The sequence below is a fragment of the Panthera uncia genome (assembly GCF_023721935.1).
Source record: "Panthera uncia isolate 11264 chromosome B3 unlocalized genomic scaffold, Puncia_PCG_1.0 HiC_scaffold_1, whole genome shotgun sequence".
Lineage (NCBI taxonomy): Eukaryota > Metazoa > Chordata > Mammalia > Carnivora > Felidae > Panthera > Panthera uncia.
In genome coordinates, this window is record NW_026057582.1 from 96,065,593 (window position 1) to 96,082,833 (window position 17,241).

Genomic DNA, 17,241 nt, shown 5'->3' on the forward strand with positions numbered 1-17,241 from the left:
AAGAGGAAAAACAAAATTTTCAGAAGTATTTATTGTATTATGAGTGTTATGAATTGCTAACACCAAATTTTACTGCTCTCTCCCATTTCAAAACATCAGGCCATCTACTAATCCACAAATATTGATGTTTCACATACTTCATAGAGTAGCTTAAACATACCAGCATAAGAAATAATTAGTATTACATAGTAATTTCCTTTGCCATAGGAATAAATGTTGGACAAAGTCTGGAAACATTTTATTTTCCAATTTGAATTACAGTAATTTTGCCACAGACCACAGCACTAGTGCATGTGTTACTTCAGACATGCTCTAAGAACAAAACAAAAAATTACTGCAAAAATACATGTCACCAATGTGGAACACACTCAGATTTGTATAAAAGTACTGAACTAATATCCCAAAAAGAGGTATATGTAAACAGTACATAAGGAAGAAATAGTTTTAATATGAAACAGTCATTTAAGTCACATACATCATGATAAGAAGCAGGACTTTCTTTTATAAAAGATATTTTAACTAACAAGCAACATCATCTATATCATCTACAGAACAAGAAAAGTACAGGTATTTAGAATAAGTTTTAATATAATTGCAAGTAATGTATTTTGACAAACTGACAAAGATGAAGCTTATCTCGGGTTTTCATTAAAAATTTTCAATGAAATACAGGCAGCCTCTGACGTATTCATGTCTGGCTTATTGACAGCCATTTTTCATTTCCCCTAGACCATATGTCTTAGGAGATGTTAATGCCAGCCTTAGCCTCCTTACTCCAGGAGTACCTCTAGACTTCCACTACTGTACCAAAAGTTGGAAAAATGCAGATGTGACTTCTATACTGCTCTACTGGATAAAGAGAATACAGAAAAGGGGGAAGTTACTAAAATGTGGAAATGAGAAGAAACCTCTGAGTTCAAAAGTTGAGGAAACTATGAAAATATCCAAAAACCTAAAGGAAATTGGGAAGTATTCTCAAGACAGCATCCATCAATTTGATAAAAATACTGCTTCCTACAGTACTTGAAATGTGGTCATATTGTCTGAAATCTTAGATATTAGATAAAACTTCATTCTGAATAAGCAGTCTTAAAAAAAATGTTTAATCCCACTTTCTTCACTATCTTCATTTGCATCTCGGTGGAAAACACTTTTTCCTTAAAATCTAGCCAGCCATAACCACAGAAAGAAATGGGAATTTTGATTGGAGGAAAAATATGGAATTTTGGAGCACAGGGCATCCAGTAAGGGAAGAGGCAAGCTGACTTACATAGCATTCCACCGGAGGGTTTAGGACGTAAGAGGGCAACTAGGAAACACTAACACCAAGAAACTAAACTTACCTGAATCACATCAGGAAAAAGGAAGACCTCTGTTTCTTTCTACTTCCTACACTGATTGGTTCCCTAAAGAAAACTGAGTGTTCAGCATGATACTATCGCTTAACTACATTATGGTTTAAATAAGCCTTTATGAGCTTTCCTAACAATCTAATCATCTTATATAATGTTCCAAACCACTATTTACAAATGAACTTTGGGAGCCTGGATGCTCTTAACTGAACTTTTTAATTAAAAAAAATCTAAAATAGCACAAATGTTCATGCATATGAAACCTCTATACACTATAAAAAAGAAACTCAAAAATTCTTTAGAGCTCCCTTAGAAAAAACCATTACTTACATTTTTTTTTTTTTTTACTATTAAATACAATTACTATAGTATGGACAATAAGTACTAGCACTCTTAATATGTTCAAGACAAACAAGTTTGAAAGAATACTAGATGAAGACTCCTGATACTTATTTGGATGATTAAAGTTAGCAGAATTCATGGTGACTCACACTATTGAGGTTTTTTTCCCTACCAGTAGGCAGAGATGGGAGTCTAAAAAAAAAAAAAAAAAAAAAGATTGGATTTTTTTATATTGTTACTCTAAGAAGAATAAGCACTATTACAAGAAAAATCTTGCTTTATGTACATAATCTAATTTGGATTAACAAGAATCATAATAGCAGTACTCTAAAAGTATTTCACACCAAAGGAAAAAAACACTGATCACAAATCTAATTCTAAGCACTCTATCTGAAGAATAAATTTTCTTTTACAAGCTAAGCTGTTTCAGCATTAGTGAGTCCAGTAGCATCTAGAAGCAGTGAAATGAATAAAAAGTGAGTTCTGAGAAAGGAACTGATGCATTAAAACTATCATGACTAGCTGTCGTGAGAGAGCCTAGTTGCTGAGGGTCAGTCAGGTTAAACTAGACAAAACTTGAGAAGGTAAGAGAAACTATGATTTCCTGTTCAATTGTGTGGGTGTGTATGTGGGTGTGTATCTGTGTGCATGCAAGATGAGGCCTTTCAGTGAAAGAAAAGGATTACATAAAAAAATGTGCAATGCTACTGGAAGGCTATTCGACCTATGTACATTTCTTTCTATCAATGAATATTTAAAAATGTTTAGGGAAGCTCATCACTTGTCCTAACAAAGCCATAACAATTTGTTTAATAGCCTTATTTGGGTCAAATTGGACAAATTGGTACCTGGCCATTCTTATAGTTCATCATTTTTCCTATCAAAAACTGTCTAGATAATTTTTGACTTAGTGTCATATGGAGACAAATGAACTAGTAAAGAAAAGTACTTCAAAGACATGAAAACATTCATGAACTATGATTTTATAGTTTTTCAGTGACTCACTGTCAGTCAACCATGAGTTTTCTTTTGAATATTTACAGATTCTTATTTAAATAAGGTGCTCTGAAGACCTAAATACTTGAATAAAAATTCAACTGTAAGTTTTTAAAAACAACTACTTGGAAATGGAAAAGAATCTCAATATGAATCAAGTATCTTTATACTAGCTTGGGAGAGGTTACTTCACTTTCACACAACTACTGAAAGTGTAAGCAACAGATGGCTTAAGAAACCACAAAATCAATTTTAACAATAAGTACAACGCAAGTACTACCATGAAAAATGTTAACTCCTGAGAACACTGTAAGGTTCTACTCAATATCTAACTGTATTATCATAAAAAATCATGACCTGATGCTAGGAATAAGCATTTAGCATGCAGTGCATCATTTCTTAAAAATCAGCACTTACTAGGATTTCAAGAACATGACTAGATCCTTAAACATTTAAAAAATTGTGTATCTCTAATAAAAACTATAATGTAAGCAAAATGGGATTTTCAAGTATGCTACTGAACACATCAAATGTCAGAGTCAGCCAAAAATACTGCATTTAACCTGCTTCAACTGGTAAAGATGTCACACAGAGGAGTACCTAGTATTAGAATTTATATCATTTCATTTTCTAAAACTGTAAAGATATATATTTTACAACTGTATTGAAAATATTTTGTACTCACCTCTAACTAGTCACAGGTAAATGGAGAAAACCTTCTACTACTTTGTACCATATGAAATTGCTGTTTTTGTAGGTCAAAATTAAAACACTGTATTTAAAAAAATAAGTTTTATTCAATCAAAATATGTATGAGTATTAATAACTTTCTAGTAAGATATTAAATATTTCATTTTAAAAAAAATTGTCATTTTTTCAGATATATAAATTGTTCAGATCCTCCAATTACTACTTCTTAATTGGAGAACATGTTGTTTCTTAAAAAAAAAGCTTCAAATGATGAAAACGAAGGTAGTTCATTGGATAAAGGTCTGGTGACTACAATGGACATGACGACATTGAATATCCCAATTGAATTAACTTTGCTTTCGTGGCTTGTGACATGTGAGGTCAAGTGCTGTCATGTAAAAGTGTGGGCTCATGTTTATTAACCAAAGGACCTTTCTTGATCAAAATTTTCATGCATAATTTTACTTCCTCAGCAATATGCTGCTGCTGTCGTTTCACCAGGGTTTAAGCAATAGTAATTATTCTTTTGCAGATCACCATATGGTCTTCAGAACATTTTTGGTCACAACGATGATGGTGCAAGTTTGGGAGCTTCAAAAATATCCAAATATTGTATAAATTGCTATCAATTGTCATATATAGTATCTTTTTTTTTTTTTTGGTCACAGTTCATGATCCACTCTAAAAATATGTTTCTGCTTTTTTGAATCTTAATGAGTACACCTCCAACTGTCTTCATTCTTGATCATCTCCCAGGAGGATGTTCTTGGATTCATCTTTTCACTTTTCCCAGTCACAGAAGCTCCTGTCTGCTTCAAGGCCTTGAATTGTTGTTTGTGAGTTAGCTCTCACCCTGGCTCTTAATTGGTCTTTAAGATGGATTCTGATCTCCCCTGAGGCTCATTTTTGAATCCAGATTCCCCAGAACAAGATTTTTCAAACCACCACTGAGTGGTGTTCTTTCCCCAGCGGAGCCTTGTAGGCCCAACTTGATATTTACACCTATCTCATTTGCAGTATTGTCCTGGCTTGAAATCATATTAAAAGAAGTATCCATAATTCTTCTGAGGATACTATATTATTTATTTGTCTGGAAAACAATAAGAAAAAACTCAATAATCAAAGGAAATTGAAGAGTGAAGGGCATAACACTGTTACAATTCTAAACAGCACAACTAGAAACATACTTCACTTCAACTCTACTAATTGCAGTCAATTTTCAACTGATCTAGTATTAGCAATTTCATGTGGTACAATCCACAAGTCAATCAACAAATACTTACTGAGCATCTACTATATGCTAACATCTGTCTCCTATCTGTACAAACAGATATCTTGGAAAGACTGACTTGAAAATAGGAAAGTCATTAATTTCAAGGACCCTAGTGGGGAGAAATCTGGTGTCATACTCTATTATTTTTTAAAACATCCATTAAAATGTATGCTTTCTTCCATGTTACAGCTACATATGCTTTTTTGAAAACATATGTCAAATAGATCCTTGAAAAATTTTTTGAACTGTTTAATGTAATATTGCCAAAGTTCAGCTCTGCAATGTACATTTTTCAATGATTCTAACTTTTAAAAGTCAAAACTCGCCTACATTTGCTATATATTATTTTGAAGATTCAAGAGGCTTTTATGTTTATGATTAACAACAACAACGACAACTAACATTTATTTGTATAGTACTTTCTAAAGCACCCCCATATACATTATTCTCATTTAAGATAGCAAACAAAGACAATACAAAATTTGTACTGGTAATGAAGTAGAATATTAACAAAAACTGAAAGGTAAATAATCTTTTTGTATGTGCATTTAAAAAAATAATGTAAAACATTAAAATCCTGTGTCACTGAGCCTCTGAAATACACAGGAAAAAAAATCACTTTAACTAATGCCTGTGATTAAGCATCACTGCCCACTGCAGGCGGACCAAAAGTTTCTCGAGTACGCATTAACTGGACATCTTTGTCAGCCATACAGGTATCACAGCCCCATACTGCTGATGCTTCTGCAGTTAGGAGGCCATAAGCTGTTTCAGTCATTCCAGTGCAGATCCGATGAAACCATTTCTGACAAGAGGCTTCACATAAGATGGCATCCTGATCATCATTCACTTCATTTGTACAAATTCCACAAGGATACACTGGGTCAGAAGAAGAATGGCCATGACGGCTTGGGTGGAGAGAGGATTTATTGCTTTTTTCAGTGGTGCACACATCTGGGGCACCTCTAGGTTGTCGCGGCTTATTCTGTGTCCCATTTGCATGGCTGTTATTTGTAGCTTCTGTGGTACTGGAACGGCTATTCTCTTGATTTACTGCACTGTTTCGATTAACATTTTTTAATTCAATATTACTCTGATTCACTGTGTCATCCATATTTAAGTGAGGTGGATGAGCAGAGGAATTTTGATTAGTGTTTTTGGTTGCTCCTTGGCTAAAGTCTTGTTTTTGGGGTGGTGCTTTTGCTTGACCAAAAGTGTTTGGGGGAGGAATAAAAGAATGATTAGATTCTAATGGAGAAGTAAAATTTGAATTATTTCCAGGGACAAAGTTAGATGCCAAGTCAGGGTTAGATACTTGGTTAGTATTCTGTGGAGGAATCTGATTGAAGTTTTCAGCAGGATTTTGTCTAAAATGTTGATTAGGCATGTTAACATTCTGACTTAGTGCATTATTATAAGATGGATTTCCAAAGCTTGAATTATCATGTGGCCCAAAGTTAAAAGCATGAGGTCGATTAAAACCCATGCCCAAAGGATTCTGAGGAAATGGGTGTGGCTGATTCCTGAGTGAGTAAGGACCACAGTATGGGGAAGACATTCTTGGAGGAACGTGAGGTGGCATTCTGAATGTGCTATAGCCTCCAAAGCCAGGATAACCAGGGCCAAGATATGGATTTGATGAAGGTAGTGGTTTATAGGAAATAGTATTATAGTTGTCATCAAATGGATTAGCAGCCACTAGATGGTCAGAGTTTGGATTCGGTGGTGGAGCATACTCAGACAATGGAGGAAAAGAAGGCCCCTGAAATGAGAATGTAGAGTAAAATACATGTTTTGAGCAAAGAAGTCATTAAAATTGTTATCTTAACATGTAAGAACCTAGTTTTAATCAAATTTTTCTTGCTATGTCTTATGAAAATTTAATTCATCTGACTTTTCAATTCCAAATAAGTTTTATATTTACTTATATTTAATGATTAAAATGTATAGATTTCTTCCATTTAGGAAAGAAAATAAGGCATGCTTTTCTGAGCTCAAATTCATTGTTACTTCAAATTTCAAAGGTATTTATTAACCTTCAAAAGAAGCTTAATTACATAATTTGCATTTAATATGCTTAACTTTAGTTCTGGAATTTTTCACTTAAAATTCTAACTAAAAGTACCTGTTACACCCCCCAAAAAACCATAAAATTAAGTAACAATAAACAGGCTCTAAGTTTTTTTACTGGCTTAACTTCAGGGAGTAGCTATTAAAGTATTCCCCAAGCACTATGCTCTCGGCCTCAGAATGGAAAAATAAACTTCCAGTTTTAGTCACACTGTAATTTTAAGAGATGGTGGCCAAAATGGAAAAAAATAATCCTTACACACAAAATACTTACTTGCAGTCTTTAGAATAAAAAGAGTGCTTCAAATTTACAGAAGATAAAGCCACAAAAGCCTGTTTTGATAACTATTTATTCAACCACATGTTGTACACAAAAGATGCCTCCCCCATGACTGCTCAATGATATGTACATACTACTAAATTATTATAACAGCTAAATATTGCTTCAGGCTAAACCTATGTTCATATATTTTAAATCTTTTACTAAAACTACAGGCATCTGTGCTGTTTAAGTTAGTTTTAAGAATAAACATTTTAATTTGTCTGCCTACACTTCCCTCTTGCAATATCCACTCTAGGCCTATAGGCCAACAATAGCCACTAGTTACAGAATTAAAAAAAAAAAAAAAAAATCACTGCAAAATTCACTATTAGGTTACAAATGAGGAGGGGAAAAAAATCCATGACCAAATTTAAATTTACCTCATTAGCCTGATCGTATCAGTGAACAAAAATGGTTATCAAAGAAAATGTCAATTTACCTGTGTATTTGTCTTGCGTTTTTTCTTATCTGGGCTTCCTAGTTGTACACCTGGTCCTCCTAACCCATCCAGTCCACTATCACCACCTAAAAGCAAATAAAATCCAGATAACATTTCCACTTGTAACTGAAATCATTTTATATCTCTCACAGCAATATCTATCATAATTACCTGTTAATATGAGTTCTGTTTTTGTTAGATAAAAGCAATACTAAGTTTTTAAAAAATATCTTTGCTTTTCAAAAAGTCTTCCCCATAATTTCAGTCAGAAACAGTCATTCATCTCTACTCCCATGGTATTTTTTTACTACTCTTTCATTGAGAAAGAAAGTCTCCATGCCACCCTTGAATCTTTAGTCATCTGGTTTCCTATCCCTGAAAGCAGCCACTAGTTTCTGCCCTATCTTTCAAAAGACAATCTAGATAAAATTTCAATATAGTACCTTTTGTGGGGTGTACACACACGATGGCAGACGCTCTATACACAATGCCACTGTACATTTTCTTTCTACTTGGAAATCATTCCATATCATTACATACTGAACAGCTCCATCCCCTAATAACTCAGTAGTATTTCATAGTATGATTATAATCTAATTCATTGAACTACCCCCTCCCCATTGATGGATATTTAGGTTGCTCCAAACCTTTGCTGTCTGCAATGAAAATCCATGTATAAATGTCTTAAAATACATGTACAAATCATTCTTAGAACTGGAATTAAGGCATTAAAGGAATGTGGCCTTTTAATTCTTAAAGGTATTGCTGAAGTACAATGCACATGAGTATTATTTTCTCAACAGTGTATGATCAAGCAAAAGCAAAAGCAAAAGCAAAAGCTTGACTGAATTCAAGAAGTTAAAGTTTATCAACAGAAATTTTTTTCCATTAGAAAAACATTTTTTATTATGGAGGATTCTGGGTCATTTAAAAAGTAGACAGAAGAATAAAGTTATGTACATACATATATAGATACACATTTGTAATAGGTTAATAAATAAGTTCAGTGAGGTGACAGACAATTAGAGGAGACCTGCTCACATATGTGGATTCTGAGAAAGGGGTATTTAAACGGGGACCTAAAGGAGGAAAACAAATCTCTGAGTAAAGAGCCTAAGGAAGAGCCTCTAGGCAGAGAACTGCATGTGTCAAGATTCTTAAGTAGAAAGAAGCTTGATGTGTTTGGAAAATTTAAAAGAGGTCAGCGTGTTAAAGGGACTCTGGAGAGTGCCACTAGAAAAGGTTAGAGACAGGCAGGGTCCAGATCATTTTAGAGCAGAGTAGACTGTGTCCCACTAAAATTCTTATTTTGAAGCCCTAATGCACAGTATGATGATGTTTAGACATAGGGCCGTTGGAAGGTAATGAAGGTTACATCCAGTCATGAGGATCAGGCCTTTATGATGGGATTACTGGCCTTAGGAGAAAGAAGAGTGTGCTTGCAGACCCCCTATGAAGTACAAATACAGGAAAGACCTTGTAAGGATATGGGCAAGACGGTGGGCATCTGCAAATGAGAAAGAGAGCACTCATCAGGAAGTGAACTGGCTAGCACCTTGATCTTGGACTTCCCAGCCGCCAAACTGTGAGAAAATTAATTTCTGTTGTTTAAGCCACCCAGTCTATGATTTTTGTTCTTGTAGACCATGCAGACTAAGACACAGAGCCTTGTAGCTTATGCTAAGGAACCTGAATTTTATCTGAAGAACAGTGGATGATCATTTAAAGGTTCTGAGTAGGAAAGTGATATGATTTAAGTTTTAAAAATATTATATTAGCAATTGTGTTCAGAATGAATTAGAGATGGGACAGGGGAAAAAGCAGGGAGATCACTATTTTACAATAATAGTTCAGGAAAAGAAATGGTACTTAGCAATAAAGAGAAATCAGTATGTTGGACATAGTCCAACCACCTAAACAAAATGCAAAGCAGATTTCTGTAAGAGCTATTTAGAGAAGTTTAAATACTGTGAAGGTGGAAAACTGACAAACAACAAAATTCAGTAAGGATTCTGGATGTTAAATTAATATTTAATATTAAAAAGCTTTCTTATGTACAAACTAAAACCAGTCAAAAGATACAGCAGAAGAAATGCTTCATTTATAGGAACAAAACTAAACTAAAATGGGTAGCAATAAATTCTAAAAATGTACAAGATCAGTATGAATAAAAACTTTCAAAAGTCCTACACTGAGAGACAAAGAGGAAGATTTCTAAAAAGTGGGTAGAGTATTCCCTATTCTGGCTAGCCACCTGGAACAAAATAACATTTTTTTTTAACCTCACTTATTATCCCAAACAGCCCTGTTGTGCCCTCCTCAGAAACATCAGCACCAGGTATTTGAGTCTTAGGCCCACAGGGTCCACATTCCAGGTCCAGAGGCATTAACTAGCCTAAGCAGTACTCCCATTCTCAGATATCTGAGTTTAACCTCCACAGGACCTCTCCTGTGAATTTATATATTCTAATAATTTCAACTTCTTTCCTTTGTCCCACAGCCTTAGGAATGGTAGCTGTTTCCCATAGTTGATATCTCTGTGAAAACTTTAGTGGCCTATTTTTGCCACTTCAGTTTAATGTCTATTAACAATACCTTTTTACTAAATTCTTTCTGTTAAAAACAACTGATATGGCCTGGCTAGACTCTGACTGATACATACACATCTCAAGTCCCACCAGCCAGAAACTGTCATTACTACTAAGTTAACATTATTCCAGACATCTAGCTTATTATCTACCTACTTTTCCTTCCGTGTATATAGAGCAATAGTAATACCTTTAGAAAGATAGGATACTATTTTTTAAATAAAAGCATTAAATTTTAAGTTAATTAGAATTTAACAAAGGAAAAAAGAAGTGAAACTAAAGAGTACATTAAATGTTTCTTTACCATAAGAGAAGTTAAAAAAAATTTTTTTAATGTTTATTTACTTTTGGGGGGGTGGGGCGAGCATGCACAAGTAGTGGAGGGACAGAGAAAGAGGAAGACAGAGGATCCCAAGCAGGCTCCATGCTGACAGCCCAAAGTGGGGTTCAAACCCATGAACCCCAAGGTCATGGCCTGAGCTGAAGTGAGATGCTTAACCAATTGAGCCACACAGGCGCTCACACAGTAAGTTTTTTTTGTTTTTTTCTTTAATGTTTATTTTATTTTTGAGACAGAGAGAGAGGGAGGGATCCCTGGGAGCAAAGAGAGAGAGGAGAAACAGAAACTGAAGTAGGCTCCAGGTTATGAGCTGCCTGCATAGAGCCTGATGTAGGGCTCGAACTCATGAACCATGAGATCAAAACCTGAGCCTACGTTGAACAAACGCTTAACCAATTGAGCCACCAAGGTGCCCCTGCAATTCACCTTTAATCTGCTGAATTATCATCCTGTCTTTGAGATCTCATTTTTTTCATTTTTTGTTTTTATTAAGGTCTAGCACTTGAAGTACATGTATTTCCTTCTGTCTTTTAGGTTATAGGTCTTCATCTTCTACATGCTATTTCTTTTTTTTTTGTTGTTAGTTCATTAGTTTGCTATAGTATGTTTGCACAGTTATGCTTTTTTTTTTTTTTTTTTTGTTTAGTTTTACGCTTATTATTTTGAGAGAGAGAGAGAGAAAGAGAGAAAGCACACACGCGCATATGTAAGTGGGGGACAGGCAGAGAGAGAATCCTAGGCAGATTCTGCACTGTTGGTGTAGGAGCTCAGTGCAGGGCTCAAACTCATGAACTGTGAGATAATGACCTGAGCTGAAATTGGACGCTTAACCGACTGAGCCACCCAGGTGCCTCTGCTTTTATTTTTATCTTACAACCCTGCCTAGATCTTTTACCTGCTCTGATTTAACATAGGTGACTTTCTGACTTTCTTCTATTGCTTATATGCTATATCTATTGAGATAATCATGTGATTTTTTTCCCTTTAAATTATTTTAGTGTTCAACTCAAGAATGACATTCCTGAAATAAAGCTACCTTATTCACTTTTATATGTTATCATTTTTATATGACTGAACATACTAATATCTTTTTAGAATGCTTGCCTATATTAGTAAGATTAACCTGTTGTGTTTCCTTGGAACATCCAGGTTCTTAATTCTGACTTTTTGTTAAGTGCACATCTACCTAGCTGGGGGGTAGAGTAACCCATTCACATGGGATGGTTTCCCTGTGTTCTCTGATTCAGTGTATTCCTGGAAACTTGTACCAGAGATTAGTCCTTTTTTTAAAAAAACAAAAAACAAAAAACAAAAAACAAAAAACAAAAAACTTTTTGTTTTACTCATTTTTTCCTTACTGAAAAGAATGAGAAGATAAGAGTACTCATTGAATTTGCTTCTCCCCAGACTTGGGGTTATTAGTAAGAATTCTCAAAATTCTGTAAATCATCAGTAGCTTCCAAGGGCAGACAGTGCATTCTGGGCTGTTTCTACTTTTTGGTTACTAAGAATAATGCTGCTGAATATTTATGTACAAGTTTTTTTTTTTTTTTTTTTTTTTTTTTTTTTTTAAAAATTTTTCTGCTTTAAGTTTTTTATAAATTTTTTTTTTTTTTTTTTTTTTTTTATATATGAACATGTTTTCAATTATCTGGGGTATATAGCTAGTAATTGAATCACTGGGCTATATGGTATCTCCAAGTCTAATGTTTTGAGAACTGCCCAACTGTTTTCCATAGTGGCTGCAATATTATATATTCCCAGGTAAGTCTGAGGGTTCCAATTTCTTCACATCCTCCCCAACACTTATTTCCTGTTGTTTCTTTAAGTACTGTCATTCTAGTGAGCATAAACTAGTATCTCATTGTGGTTTTAATTTGCATTTTCATAATTACTAATGAAGTTGAGCATCTTTTCATGTATTTATTGATCATTTATATATATATATATATCTATATCTATATATATATATCTTTTCTTTAAAAAAATTTTTTTTTACATTTATTTATTTTTGAGAGACAGACACAGAGCATGAGCAGGGGAGGAGCAGAGAGAGAGGGGGACACAGAAATCTGAAGCACGTTCAAGGCTCCGAGCTGTCAGCACACAGCCCGACGCGGGGCTTGAACTCACAAACTGCAAGATCATGACCTAGGAAGAAGTCGGACGCTTAACCGACTGAGCCATCCAGGCACCCCTATATATCTTTTCTTTGAAGAAATGACTAGTCTAGTCATTTGTCTATTTTTTAGTTAGGTTATTTATGTTTTTTGTTGGTAAGTTGTAAGAATTTTTTATGTAGTCTGGATACTAGACTCTTATCAGTTATAAGATTTATAAAAATATTTTCTTCCAATCTGTGGGTTGTCTTTTCACTTTGATAGTGTCCTTTGACACACATATGTTTTTAATTTGACGAACTCTAATTTATTTATTTTTCTTTTGATTGTTTAGATAAAACTAGATTTATATACTTCTAAGGTACTAGTTTGCCTCCCTAAAATCTTATACACATACTGTCTTACTCAGCAGAACACAAAAGACAAAAATGAAAACTTGTGGTTCAAACTAAAGGAACTCCTATTTTTAAATTCTTTGATGTGGCAGTGATCCCATTTCATTAGATGGTATGTAAAGAACTAATAGTGAGATCCAGTCTACCCCTCAAAGTCATTGATTCAAAATCTGATGGTTCAGGAATGACTGAATCTATTACTAATTTATAACTTATTCAGTAACCTATATAAAATGAACTGATGATTACATATTAACAAACTGTATTCACTTTTCTTTAACAGTATATACTGACATGCTGAGCAGGGAAATGTGTTGTTCTCAAATCTGAATACCTAGAAATTTTGATGAGTTTGGTAGGGGAAAAGAATTAGCAATGATTTTAGAGGCCAAATAATAAAGTGGTTATATAAATAAACAAAGGTTCTAAACATCAAAGTCCTATACCTCCTAATATCTGTCATGGTTATTTCATTATAACAAAAATATAAATAGAAAAATGTAATTCCTAAAAATAAAAACAATTACTAATAAATTAATCTCTAATCTCCAATCTAGAATATATAAATTAGCACTCACAGCATTAATACTAAATGATTATAATTTTAAAATTAAAATGCTGTAATTTAAAGATGGGAAAAATGTACTCTTAATGGTATCTACCATCTTTGTTCACTTTCCAAAAATTTAGTAATAACTGCTTATGTTCACTGTAAGGAAAGGCTCTGACATTGGCAGTCATTTAAATAAACTTACTATTTTCAATTAATCTGTGAGTAAAATGAACTAAAATTCTTTTTAGAAACTGACTTTTTCTAACATTTCCCTCCATAAAGCAAATCTTCAAGTTCCCATTGGTGTCTGTTGCTCCATTTATTATTGATCTAAAGAGTTAACTACATAATACTTTCAATGGTTCTGACTCTTGGCATTACCCAGGTCCTTCTTGCTGCTACCTGTAATACTGATGGTTCTTCTCTAGGAGTAATCATTATGTTAGATCAGATTCATAGTCATCAGGGCTAATTAGAATACAAGCTACCAAGAACTTCCATGATTCTCTTTAAAAATAAAGTGAAAGGTTAGAATCCAGGTTACGGGAAAGTGGTGGTTATTAAGCTAGTCACTTACGTTACCCTGAGAACTTTTGGTACCACAACTTTTCTCTAGATGCTCTACATATTTGCTGCTGCTAATTCTGCAAGGTAAACCATGACTATTCAGTCAGGAGCTGAGAACTGTGGGGTAGAGAACCAAGAAAATGGGAACTGCCAAAGCATATTATTAACACCAGCTACTGTGATACTTTTAATTTGTTAATACCTGAATTTCTTTATCTCATCTCTTAACTCCTACCTGCCCAGTAAACTCTGAATGCACAAGGGGAATAGACTGTGGGAGGATGATGACGAAAATAGAACAAGAAGCCTCTCTCATTTTAAGAAAGCTAAGGAATTTTCTCTCTTTAGATATTATTACATTATGCCACTTAATCTCAATTAAGCAGAATAATTCTCTTACCTCTTTTTACCCTTTAACCTTTTTTTTTTTAGAGCTGGAAGTTGAAGTTATATGTCCTTTCATAGTCTTACAGGAGAGTCTAATCTGTTAAACAAGGAACTTTTTTCCCCATCTAAAGATTTTAAAAATTAAAGATTTTTTTTATATGAAATCCATTTGTAACTGGAGATAAGCAATATGCCTCATAAAGAGTTCAAAGTAATGGTCATAAAAATGCTCACTGGACTGGAGAGAAGAGTGGAAGAACTCAGTGAGGGCTTCAACAGAGACAGAAAATACAAAAAAAAAAAAAAAAATCAGAGTCGAAGACTACAAAAACTAGAGGGAATCAACAGTAGAGGATGCAGAAGAATGGATCAGTAATCTAGAAGACAGGTTAATGGAAAGCACCTAAGATGAATAGCAAAAAGAAAAAACAAACAAACAAAAAATGAAGATAGGTTAAAGGATCTCTTGGGCAACATCAAGTGAACAAACATTTGCATTATAGGGGTCCCCAAAGGAGAAGAGAGAGAAAAAGGGCAGAAAGCTTATTTGAAGAAATAAGAGTTGAAAACTTCCCTAAACTGGGGAAGGAAACAGGCATCCAGGTTCAGGAATCATACAGAATGCTTAACAAGATAAACCCAAGGAGATCCACACAATGACATATAATAATTAAAATGTCAAAGGTTAAAGATAGAGAATTTTAAAAGCAGCAATAGAAGTGAAAATGGTTACATACAAAGGAAATACCACAAGCTATCAGCTGATTTTTCAGCAGAAATTTTGCATGCTAGAAGAGAGTGGCATGATATATTCAAAGTACTGAAAGGAAAAAAACCTACAACCAAGAATACTCTAGCCAGCAAGATTATCATTCAGAATTGAAGGAGAGACAAACAAAAGTTAAAGGAGTTGATCACCACTAAACTAACCTTCTAAAAGATGTTAAAGTAGTAAAATCAATAGTATCTTAATTAGTTAAGAGGACTCACAGAATAAAAAGATGTAAAATATAAAAACATATATGTAAAATGGGGAGGGGGGAATAAAATCGAAGTTCTTTTATAAAATGTGTTTGTATTCAAGGCGTCTGGGTGGCTCGGTTGGTTGGGCGTCTGACTTCGGCTCAGGTCCTGATCTCATGGTCCATGAGTTCGAGCCCCGCGTCGGGCTCTGTGCTAACAGCTCAGAGCCTGGAGCCTGGCTCGGATTCTGTGTGTGTGTCTCTCTCTCTGACCCTCACCCGTTCATGCTCTGTCTCTCTCTGTCTCAAAAATAAATAAACGTTAAAAAAAAAAATTTTAAAAAATTTAAAAAATGTGTTTGTATTTAACTGACCATGAAATTATTATAGACTACTATATTCTTAGGATGTTATTTACGGACCTCATGGTAACCACAAACCAAAAACCTGTAATAGATAAACAAAAAATAAAGAGAAAGAAAGCCAAGTATGACACTGAAGAAAGTCCTCATCACAAGGAAAGAGCAAGAGAAAAAGGAATAAAAAAAACTACAAAAACAACCAGAAAACAATTAACAAAATGGTAGTAAGTATATACTTACAAAACTGTATGTAAATGGTCTAAATACTCCAACAAAAAGACACAGGGTAATGGAGTGGATTTAAAAAACAAGACCCTTCTATATGCTGCCTACAAAAGACTCATTTCAGACCTAAAGATACATACAAATTGAAAGTGAAGGGATAGAAAATTAATATTCCAAGCAAATGAAAGCAAAACAAATAAACAAAAAACAGACTTTAAAACAAAGACTGTAACAAAGAACAAAGAGGGGCATTACATAATGACAAAGGACTAATGATAAATTGCATAATGATAAATGATAACTGCAAATATCTATGCACCCAATATTAGAGCACCTAAATAAGACAAATATTAAAAGGGATAAACTGACAGTAATATAATAATAGTAGGGGACTTTAATACCCCACTTGTATCAATGGATAGATCATCAAGGCAGAAAATTAATAAGGAAACAGTGTCTTTGAACAATACATTAGACCAGATGGACTTAAAGATATATACAAAACATTCCATCCAAAATAACAGAACACACATTCTTTTCAGGGTACAGGGAACATTCACAAGAATAGGTCACATATTAGGCCACAAAATAAGTCTCAATAAATTTAAGAAGACTGAAATCATATCAAGTATCATTTTCAACGACAGTATGAAACTAGGTATCAATTACAAGGAAAAAAAAACTGGAAAAAGCACAAACATGTGGCAGCTAAACAACATGCTACTAAACAACTAATGGGTCAATGAAGAAATCAAAGAGGAAATAAAAAATACATGGAGCCCAATGGAAATGAAAACATAATGATCCAAAATCCTGGGGACACAGCAAGAGCAGTTCTAAGAAAAGAAATTTATATGGATACAGGCGTACCTCAAGAAATAAGGAAAATCTCAAATAAACAATCTAACCTTATAACCAAAGAGACTAAAAAGAACAAACAAATCCCAAACTTAGTACAAGGAATGAAGTAATAAAGATCAGAATGGAAATAAAGATGAAATGGAGGCCAAAAGGAAAGATCAATGAAACCTAGAGCTGGCTCTGAAAACATAAAGCTTACAAAACTTTAGCTAGACTCATCAAAAACAAAACTAAAAAAAAAACCAAAAAAAACCCCAAAAACAAACAAACAAAAAAGAGAACATCCAAATAAACAAAATCAGAAACGAAAGAGGAGAAGTAACAACCAATACCACAGAAATATAAGGAATTATAAGAGACTACTACAAAAAATTATATGCCAACAAGCTGGACAACC

At 33.9% G+C, this 17,241-nt stretch overlaps 1 protein-coding gene across 1 annotated transcript in view; it reads right to left on the reverse strand.

Moving 5' to 3' along the window:
* Positions 1-214: 214 nt before the first annotated feature.
* Positions 215-17,241, reverse strand: part of PYGO1 (pygopus family PHD finger 1) — a 29,056-nt gene continuing 12,029 nt past the window's right edge. Inside the window, exons 2-3 of the mRNA XM_049613669.1 lie at positions 7,485-7,570; positions 215-6,415 (exon numbers count right to left, since the gene is read on the reverse strand). Coding sequence (XP_049469626.1) covers positions 5,291-6,415; positions 7,485-7,570 — 1,211 coding nt within the window. The 3' untranslated portion in view covers positions 215-5,290. The remainder of the gene's footprint in view (positions 6,416-7,484; positions 7,571-17,241) is intronic.